Source organism: Notamacropus eugenii, chromosome 6 (assembly GCF_028372415.1).
Source record: "Notamacropus eugenii isolate mMacEug1 chromosome 6, mMacEug1.pri_v2, whole genome shotgun sequence".
In the NCBI taxonomy this organism is placed as follows: domain Eukaryota; kingdom Metazoa; phylum Chordata; class Mammalia; order Diprotodontia; family Macropodidae; genus Notamacropus; species Notamacropus eugenii.
Window position 1 is genome coordinate 21,292,443 of NC_092877.1, and position 10,317 is coordinate 21,302,759.

At 45.5% G+C, this 10,317-nt stretch overlaps 1 protein-coding gene across 4 annotated transcripts in view; it reads left to right on the forward strand.

Annotated features, from left to right (window-relative positions):
- The first annotated feature begins 7,177 nt into the window (after window positions 1–7,177).
- KCNA4 (potassium voltage-gated channel subfamily A member 4) overlaps window positions 7,178–10,317 on the forward strand; it is a 30,408-nt gene continuing 27,268 nt past the window's right edge. For 2 of the 4 annotated variants that reach the window (XR_011969271.1, XM_072619271.1), the window contains exon 1: window positions 7,178–7,258. Coding sequence is in view for 1 of the 4 variants with exons in the window: in XM_072619271.1 (XP_072475372.1) it covers window positions 7,230–7,258 (29 nt within the window). In the remaining 3 variants the exon portion in view is untranslated. Of the gene's footprint in view, window positions 7,634–10,317 lie in introns of all 4 variants that reach the window. The other 2 variants (XM_072619273.1, XM_072619272.1) reach the window with 2 other exon arrangements.

The following is a 10,317-nucleotide window of genomic DNA, read 5'->3' on the forward strand; positions in this document are numbered from 1 at the left end:
CAGAGTTTCTTCCCACCCACCTGGTACAAAACTCTCAAAGCTGAAGGTTAATGGGGAGGACTGATGTGAGTGCTGTGGTTGGGGGTCTGGTGTTAATAGGAAGCAGTGTGGGCATAGAAAAAAAGCTGGAGAAAGAAGGGAAGAAAGGGGATGAAAGATGTATATACTTTGCTCATCTTGCCCCTGAGTAACTTGATGTTAGCAAATGATCCTTTCATCGTCCCAATATACTTTAGGAAAATTTGAAATAATGGTAACCATTTCAATAAGAATAATAATAGCAATTTGGGAGGCTTGGTGTGCACTTAAGGACCAACCTGTATGCAACTGATGTTAAAGGCTGTATTTTCGGACCTGGTCTCTCTACTGAGCTCTAGTTGGGCATCTCCGGCTCCCCCACAGGACAGCTTCGTCTAAATGTCCCATTCGCACCTCAAATAATAATATTAATAATAACTAACCTTTTTAGAGTACTTTAAAGTTTACAAAGCAAGCTTAGCCAAAGGTTTCTTCTTAAACCTACTCCTGCTTTTGAGTTCCCTTCTTTTGTTTGTGGCGGCATCCTTCACCTTGTCACTCATATGTAGAACCTTTGCCCCCTTCCTTCACCTTTTATATCTAACTAGTTCCATGTCTTATTTTTTGCACATTTGTCACATCTCATCTACTCATTCTTCTCCATTCTCTGAGCCATCTTCCTAGTACAGGGCCCTCTTCAGTACCATCAACTCACATATTTTACAGTGCTAGGTAGTGCACAGTGGCTAGAACTCTAGACTTGGGGTCAAGAAGTGCTGAGACACCTGCCCGTGCTCCCAAACAAACCATTTCACCTGTTCAGTTCTCTTATTTATAAAATAGGGATAATAACAGCACCTACCTGCCACAGTTATTGTGAAGATCAAATGTGGTGACATATGTAAAATTCTTTGCAGACCTTAAAGTGATCTATAAATGCTATAAGCATTACCATCGTAGACTTTCCAACTTCCATTCACTCTCCCTCCAAACTACTATCATATTAGTATTAATAATAGCTCACATTGATATCGTGTTTTCTGTGTGCTCTGTTCTCAACCCTTAATAATTATTATCTTATATGATCCTTACACCAACCTTGGGAAGTGGGCACTACTGCCATATTATCCTCATTTTTCTTATGGATGAGGAAACTGAGGCAAACCGAGGCTATTTGATTTGCCCAGGGTCACCCAACTAGTAAGTGTCTGAGGCTGGATTTGGATTGAGATCTTCCTGACTCCAGGTCCTTTGCTCTATGTATACTTAGTCACCCGGTTGGCTGTAATACTCTCTAGGTAATCTTTCTTAGGACTGGATTATAGGTTCAGAAGATCATAGATTTAGAGTTGGAAGAATCTTTTGGAGGTCATGGAGTCTAATTCTCTCATCTTAGAGACGAGAAAATTAGGACCAAAAGAGGAAACGAAAGAACAGACTTTGTTCAAGGTTATAGCTAACAAACTGAAGGAATAGCACTTGGACCCAGGTTCTTTGACTCTAAATTCATGGCTCTTGCCACTGGGCATGGCACTTTTGTGCTCAAAAATCTTCAGTGGGTCCTTGAACTTTGCATACTAAAAATACAAACTCTCTCTCTCTGTCTGTCTGTCTGTCTGTCTGTCTCTCTCTGTCTCTCTCTCCCTCCTTTCAAGGCCCTGCACAAGTGAGTTACAGTTGGCCAACATTCCCCTTCATGAACTTTCTCATGCCCCCATGCTGGACCCCTCTGCCTGACTGACAAATTCACTCTTTGCTTTCAAGCTTCCCTGCCTTTGTTCAGACTGTCCCTTGGACCTGCAAGGCAGGCTGGCTTCACCTGCAAATTTCCTCCCCACTCTTTAGAGTCAGTCCAATGAGAATACCATCTCCAACCAGCACTAGGGGCAATTCATGGAAAGTACAAAGAGGTCAATTCATGCAGGATGTCAGGGATGATGTCCCACCCACTAGAACTTTTCCAAACCGGAATGGGCTGCTTCAGGAGGCAGGAAGAGCCTCCTTGGAGTCTTTCAAGCAAAGCCTCGATGACTATTTGTGAGGTACTTTGTTGATGGGATTCTTATGCAGGTGCCGGGTTGGACTGGATGGCTTCCTTGGCTTCCTTTTCAACTCTAAGCTTTTGTGGTCGCCTCCCTAAACCTTGTTTCATTCATTAGGCTGGTTATGGCTGCCCCTGTCAGACCTTATGTATTTTCTAAATCAAATGCTCTTACTATGTAAGATTGAGTAAAATCTGTCAGTGTCCTGTTCCTCTACTAGACTGTCAGCTCCCTGAACGTCTGTCTTTTCTAAGATTGGTATCCCATCTAGCATCTAGCACAGTGCTCTTTATACTGTAAGTACATGATAAATGTTTGTGGCACTGTATAGAAAATCTCAGAATCAGGATTAGGGCTAGCTCAGTGGTGCAGTGGATACATAGCTCCTTGTACCGGAGGCTGAAAGACATGAGTTCTGATCAGATCGGTGTGACCCTGGGCAACTGACTCAGCTTCTGTCTGCTTTAGTTTTCTTGTCTGTAAAATGGGTACAACAGTAGCACTTACTGTCCAGGACGGTGGTAAGGATCAAATGAGATATTTGTAAAGTGCTTTGCAAATGTTAAATGTTAGATACATATTAACTGTTATCATTACAGGATCACAGATTTAGAGCTGGAAAGAAATATAGGGATCCTTTGTCAAACTGCCTTATTTTATTGAAGGGAAAAATGAGACCTAGAAAACTGTAATGACTTGCTTGAATGGATTTGAACTCAGGTCCTCTAGTGCTGCAGTGGATAGAGACTCATCTTCCTGAGTTCAAATTTGACCACTGACACTTACTAGTGTCAACTTGTGTGACCTTGGGTGTCACCTTGTGTGACTCTGGGCAAGTCACTTAACCCTGTTTGCCTCAGTTTCCTCATTTGTAAAATTAGTTGGAGAGGGAAATGGCAAACCACTCCAGTATCTCAGCCAAGATCCCAGCCAAGATTCTCAGCTGAAACAATGGAACAACAGCAACCTCTTATGCCATATTCAGCACTCTCTCCACTGGACCATGCTGAATTTCATCAGGGAAGGATACAGAGGAAGCAGGGGATGGACAGAGCTGATGCTCCCAGAGAAGTTAAAAATCTAATTGGAGAGTCAAGGACTTCTATGAAATAGATAGTGAGCCATTAGGAGGCATTATTGATATAAATGCTAGTGGAATTCAAAATAAGGAGATGATGGGAGGAGCATGAGTTTACCAAGGAAGGCTTTTTGTGGGATAAAGTTTTGGGAAGGTTGGGAAAGATGTGTGGATCTTAAGAATGAGGTAGAGAATTCAGTTTGAGAAGACAAGGAATTGGTTTGAAGTCAGGAAGCCCTGGGCTCAAGTCTCATCTCTGTCATAAGTGGAGAGCTATTGAACCTCTCAGAGCTCTCTTAGGTGATTCTCTAAGACTGTTACAACATGGTGGCTTGCAGTGGGGGAATCTCTTCCCTGGATGTTCCCAATACTTATGTAATCATGGGTCCAGTCTCTAGCTCCATCTTTTCTTGTGCCATCTCAATTAATTAAGGTTTAAAGTCTGGGTCTTAAAGTCAGATTTCAAGGTTACATCCTACCTCTAACAAACATCAGCTGTATGACAGTGGGCAGGGCATATAAATTGCTTGTGCCGCTGGAGGTTCTCTAAGACTTTAAATGACACGGGGAGTTCCCCACTGTGATGAAATATCAAGTTTTGGACCAAAAACAAACAAAATGTCATTTTTTTTAGAGGTAATGGGGATTAAGTGACTTGCCTGGGTACACACAACTAGTGAGTGTCTGAGTCCAGATTTGAACCCAGGTCTTTTTGACTCTGGTGCTCTATCTGTTGCACCACCTAGCTGCTCCAAAATACCATTTTCTAAAAGACCTCTGTGAGACCACTGATCATTGTTTACGAGATGAAAGGGAATTGTAAAGTTATCTAGCCCAATTCTGTCATTTAATAGAGAAGGAAGCCCAAAAGGGTTAAGTGACTTGCCCAGGGTCACACAAGTAGTACGTGGCAGATTTGAACCTGGGATTTTAATAAAAGTTCTGGCCTTCCTAAGATCTCTTTCTGTAGCATCCATTCTCTCCCTGATTAAGTAATCTGGATTCATGTTACATTGGAAATATGCTGTATATTTATAAAGTCCTTTCGCACCTTTAAATTATTAAAAAAAAACAACAACAACTTGAGGCTGTGTACATGGTAGAGGTGAAGGAAACATACTGGGAAGCATACTTAATACAGTCTTAACAAGGTAGAATGAAAATGTCTTGCTTTTGATAAAGCTACCATCTTGGGGACATCATTCAATTCTATTTTCCAAGCCAGTGACAGCACTGGGCTTCTGATGAATTTCATAAATTGCTTTGGAGCCAAGGACACTGGATCCCTGTTGCCTTCCCTCTTCCTTCCTCCACTCTCTAAGACATTTTCATGTTGATGAGACAACAGCTTTGTATTATGTTTGCTTCTATTCATGAGGAGAGTTGGAATAAGTAGTTTTTTATGTAGCTCTTTCAGGTTTGCAAAAATGCTTTACATATGTGATACCATTTCAGCCTCACAACAACTGGGTGAGGTAAATGCTATCACTGTTCCCATTCTATAATTGAGGAAACTGAGGCACTTCAAGATTAAGTGCTTTGCTTAGTGTCCCCACTAGTAAGTGTCAAGCAGGAGCCAAACTCAGGAACTATTGATTCTTGAGTCAAACTCAGGGACTTTTTCTCTTCAGTAGGACACCAAGTTGCCCTAGAAAAAAGTCCTTTTTCTCATCCTGGGCAAGGTTTGACACCCTTACCCCACCTCCTATCCCTACTTTCTATTCAATGGCGGCTCTGAGGCCCCACTGTATGACATTCAACTTGACTTACTGTAAAATAAATGATTAACTCTCCAGTCATTGTGAGGATGGAATGAGATATTTCTAAAGCACTTTGCAAACCTTCAAGCATCATGGAAATGCTATTATTGTGCCGCAGAATGTTGAATTTCCTCATGTTAAAATATTTACATTCGTAAGAAGCAGTATTAAAAATGTGGTGGAGACCGCTAACTGTCTACCTTGCTTATGCCCAATCCCCACTCTGGCCTAGTGCAAACATTCCTAAACAACTTTTTAAAAAGACGGATCCTTGTAATATACTGAATGAGCTGCTGAGGGAGACATAAGGAGGGTCTGAGGTTATAACACACACATAAATGAAAAGGTATATTTCTCTGCTTCTCTCTTTCCTGAACAGAAACTTGGCCCAGAGGCCACAAGTGAAAACTTTCAGGTTTGGTAAGGGGGTTTAGTAACCTCTGCTACTCCATCAGCCTGGTCTCTCTAGGTCATACTTTTAAAGTATATTTAATATGAAAAGAAAAACAAGCATATTGTTATTATTTTTAAAATCCCCTCATCAGGCTTCTTTTTACCTGCCTGGAGTGGAGAGGTGTGCGGAGGCATATCTATAATTCAACTCGTGAATATTTCTCTTAATAATTAATGTATTACCACAAAGGGAGAATGCCAACACAGTCTGTGAACAAAGCCATCCTTTGGGGTTGGCCCAAGCCTCTGGGGAGAAGACAAGCCTTGGGTTGCTCAGGCTTGTCCTCCCTTTGACCAGATGGGGAGAGTTCGGAAACGGGGAACCCTGGTTGAGTCAAGGATCTCAGATGCTCTGACTGGCGAGGAAGGGGACAAAAGCCTAGTTGTGATCAGTCTCAGTCCCTTCCTCAGCAGCTTTAACTTCTCTGTAAAGATGAGAAACCCAAGGCACGTACTTACAGACCAAAAAAACCCTTTTAGCTTTTTTCTTTTTCTTTCTTTTTTAAATGAACTCCAGACTACATCCATTGCAAGCGGCATATTAATGGCCAAGTGTTGACATCGAAGCTTCCAAGGAAGTCAGATCCAAGAGGAACTCACCTAAAGGGGCACCTGCTGCCTCTTTCACTCTCTCCTTGGTGGCTGGGCATTGGTGTATGTATTCCGACACATGGGAGTCACGGTCACCTAAGAGCTTTCCGAATCGGAAGGCCTCACCAACTTGAACAAAGAAAAAAAAAAAGTAAATATTTTCATGTTTTTGTGTAGGTGGGCCTCTACCCTTTCCTTAGCAAATGCCCCCTAGGAAAACGCAGGTCCGGGATCACGGGAGAGTGGAACCCCAGGCAGGGCGAAGTATTTGGGAACTGTCGGACCCCTCCTCCAAGAGAGGAGGTGGGGAGAGGGGGAGGATATCTCCATCCTTTTTATCCCTTTCCAGCCCAGAAGCCCCCCAGTCCTTTCCCCGAAATCTCCTGGTGTGCAGAAAAGGAGGAGGAGAAGAGGGAGGAGGGGTAAAGAGGGAAAGAGCATCCTCACTCCGAGGGGAGCAAAGAGCGAGGACGAGAAACTCACCCCCACGCAGCTCGAAGACAGGAGAAGCTAGGGGCCCACGGGTGGGATTGGAGCTTAGAGGGGAAAGCAGGATTGGAGGGAGTAGGCCAAGCAAGAAACAAAGGGAGGGTTAGGAGACACACACACACAAACACACACACACCACACACACACACACACACACACACACACACACACACACACACACACACACACACACAGAGTCGGGGGTGATGAGATTCCAGCTGGGAGGTAAACCCGGGTTCCCAAAGCTCCAGGCTCCGCGCCTTTGGGGTCTCCCGTGGGGTCCCCCAGCCCTAGTCCCTCATTTTAGCTCCGGGGCTAGCCGTCGGGTTCTCCACCCTCCCACTTCTCAGGGATCCTCCTCCTTCTCCTCTCTCCTTCTCCCTCCCTCTCCCTCCCGCACCCCCACCTTTTTATGCATGTGGGGGGTGGTGGTGATGATGATGGGGTGCGCCGGAGAGAACCCTATGGAAGGGCTTTCAGAGTGGATGAGCAAGAAGCAACATCCCAGACAGCCAGCCTTCCCTAGGGGGTGTGTGTAGGGGGCGGCAGGGTCCTTGGGGAGGGGGTGGGGCGGGGGAGGGAACTGCGGCTTCGTGACTGCTCCCGCCCCCTGCGCCCTCCCGGGTAGGCGCCCCTGGCGACAGCTTCGATCGCCACACCCTCGGCCCGGCCCTGGCCCCGCCCCCGCCCGGGGAGGCGTGTGCTGCTGCTGCTGCTGCTTCGGAAGAGAGGGAGGAGAGAGAGAGAGAGAGAGAGAGAGAGAAAGAGAGAGCGCGCACGGGAGAGAGGGAGAGATGGATGTTGGGGAAGGAATTCAGGCTTAACAAGTGAGCTCTGCTGTCTAGGATTTTTATCCCTGCCCTTGGCTCCCTCCCCCTCTTTTCCCCCTTCTCCCTATGTGTGGCCCTCCCGTCGCCTCCAGGAACGCAGATCTCCGGGGGCTCCTGGAAGCCTGGGTCCTTCCCAGGGTAGCACCATCCTCTCCCCCAGCTGTGCGGGGCTCCTTTGCCTCTGCCCTCCAACCCCAGCCCCTCGCCGATCTGAGAAGTCGCTAGCTGGGCTTATTTTGGCCCCTCCACCTGCCCCCCACCTGAGTGCTCCTCCCTCTTCTCCTGGATCCCTCTCCGCCATTCATCCTTGTTGGCTTTTGGCTTGGGAAAACAGGGAGGACCCCCCCCCCCCCAATCCTCTGCCTGGGAACTGTAAGTATCCTTGAATTCTTCTTCTTCCCTCCTCTCTTTCCTTCCCTTCCCCCCCTGCGGGGGGGGGGGTGTCACAGAGTTTCTGTTTAAAAACAAGGCATGGATGCGGGGCGGGGGAGGGGGCAGAAAACGAGGGGGCTACCAGGATCTAACAGAAGGGCATGAATGGAAGGCAGTTAAAAATAACCCTGGGAGATGGGAGAAGGGAGGTGCAGAGGATGCTGTCTGCTCCGCTTGCCAACAGTTGTTATTTTCCCAATCTCGAGGAAGGGGCTTCATGTCCCGGGTTTCCTATGCCTAGGCATGAACCTGTATCCGGAGGCGACTGTTCCATTAAAGATGTCGTTTCCCCAGCGGAGGGGGTGGGGGTGGGGGGCGGGTGTTCGGTTTAGCAGAGGCTGCCTGCCTCATCCCTGAGTCTGGTCCGCTGTTCCTTTGGGGAACAGCTGGTGAGCGGGTTTCGTTTGCTTGCTTGCTTCTCCCAGCTCTGAATTTGCATGTATTTTTATCAGCATATGATGAGCACACACTTAGGGGCTATATAAATGGCGCGTGTGTGTTGGTGTGCTTATTTCTCACTGTGTGTTGGCCTTTCACATGTGCCCACACACTCACAAGCAGAGGGACCACGTCCAGGTACCACCCTGGACCTTTTGGGGAATTAGAAATAAAAAAGAATTATATCCTGAAGGCGGTGGTGGGTTTGTTGGTAGAGGAGTGGGAGGAGTCTAAAAGGTGTGTGTGTCGGGGCGGGGAGGAACTGAGCATAATTATATTAGCCATAAATCAATCAGTCACCAAACATTTATTAAACACCTACTGTGCACACTCAGTATCTATGGGAATTCAGACATAAAAAGGGATGGCAGAGGGGTTTCTTGGTTTGGTCTCTACTGAGAAACCCTTGGGAGTAAATCTGAGTCAGCCTAGCTCACCCTGGGGAAGATTTGACCTAGTCAGCCTTGTTAGGTAGGAGGGAACTCTTTAAAGACAAGGGACAATGAGAGAACTGGTCACCAATGATAGGAAAGGGAGATGTTTCAACAGAAGGAGAGAAGAATGAAAGAGGGACACTCACTTTTCCCCCACCCTACACACCTCCTAAATCAGTTTGTAAAGTGGGAGCGAGGGCTAATGGACATAGAGGAGACAGACTAGTTTCTTGTCTGAGAGTTCTAAATATTCAAGGGTCAAGAGAAGTAAGAAATGATACAGGGAAAGTTGTGGTTATGTGCTTTATCTATCTATCTATCTATCTATCTATCTATCTATCTATCTATCTATCTATCTATATACGTGAGTTTCCATTTATTGATATATTTGTCTGTGCATTGGGAAGTAGGGATAGAGAGATCTGAAGTCACGAAAACAAACAAACCACCTTGTGCTTATTTGGCCTGACCTGAGCCTCGCTTTCATAGATTCTCTATTGTGAAAATACATCTGGAGATGTGTTACATTTAGGGACTTGAAGTTCCTGTAGAATGTACGAATAATTTCTTAGGGACATAGAAAAAGATAATGTAAGGCACCTTGAGAGATGTAGCCTCCCAGTTCTGTTGCCTGGGAAACCTCCAAATGGGGACTTCCTCTCCCTCCCAAGAAGAGCTCCCTTAATTGGGAGAGGTATATGGTCCCTATTTGCCACAGCTGGGCTTGCACATCCTTAATGCTTTCTAGGGCCTTCAGGGCTGACACACTTCAGTAAGGAGCAGCAGGTGGTCAAGAGATGGATTTTCTCAAGAATTCCCCAAAACCTTTTTGTTTTGGTCCCATGCATCTGGATGAATCTAGTTACAGCAGAGGCTGAAAATACTATTAGAAATGGTCTGTAAATTGCCCCTCTAATCATCCCCCAGTTCCGTGGCCCTAAAGTCACTTCATGAACTCTATTGCATCATATAAAGGGTAGAGGAAGGGAGATAGAAGATTTGGGGCTTTAGTGGGTGAATCCATGGATTTGAACAACTAGGAGAGGGACAAAAAATAAAGAAGATTGATTGAAAGTCCAGAGGGAAACTCAGTGACAGTGGAACCCAGATTGGGCCTTGGAGGAAGGTATATTCTTCAGTAAGGAGAAGGTAGGAAGGAAATGTGGATGTTGAGAAAACCAGAGAGAGAAAACTTGAGGAAATGGGAAATGAGGGGCACAGATGGGAAAACAACTAGTGAAGGTAAACCTTCTAGACTGAAAAGGGATATAAAAGGATAAAGAGACCATATGGTATACTGGTTAGAGTGCTGGATCTAGAATCAACTCCCACCTCAGACACAATCTATGGGACTCAGCAAATCCCTTAACTTCTCTGGACCTAAATATTGTCATCTGCAAAAAGAAGGGGTTAACTTTGATAACTTTCCAAGTCTCTTCCATTTCTAAATCTATGATCCTATAAGCTCCTATGTGGGAATTATGCCAGGACTCTTAAAAACAAAATTGGAGGAAAGGAAAGGAAAAAGGTGGATTATTAGGAACTGGGATTAATTGCCCTACCTCCTCTGGGTAGGGAACTAATCCAGAGTTTAGAAGCATGCTATTAAACTCAATCAAAATGTGGGGGAAAGGTGGAGGGAATTGGAAATATCTCTTGCTAAAAATCAGCTTTGGAGAGTGTAGGCTAGAATAGATTTCTTCTCTGTCCTCTCCTCTGCTCAGTGTGCTTATGCGGATTCTCAAGTATGCC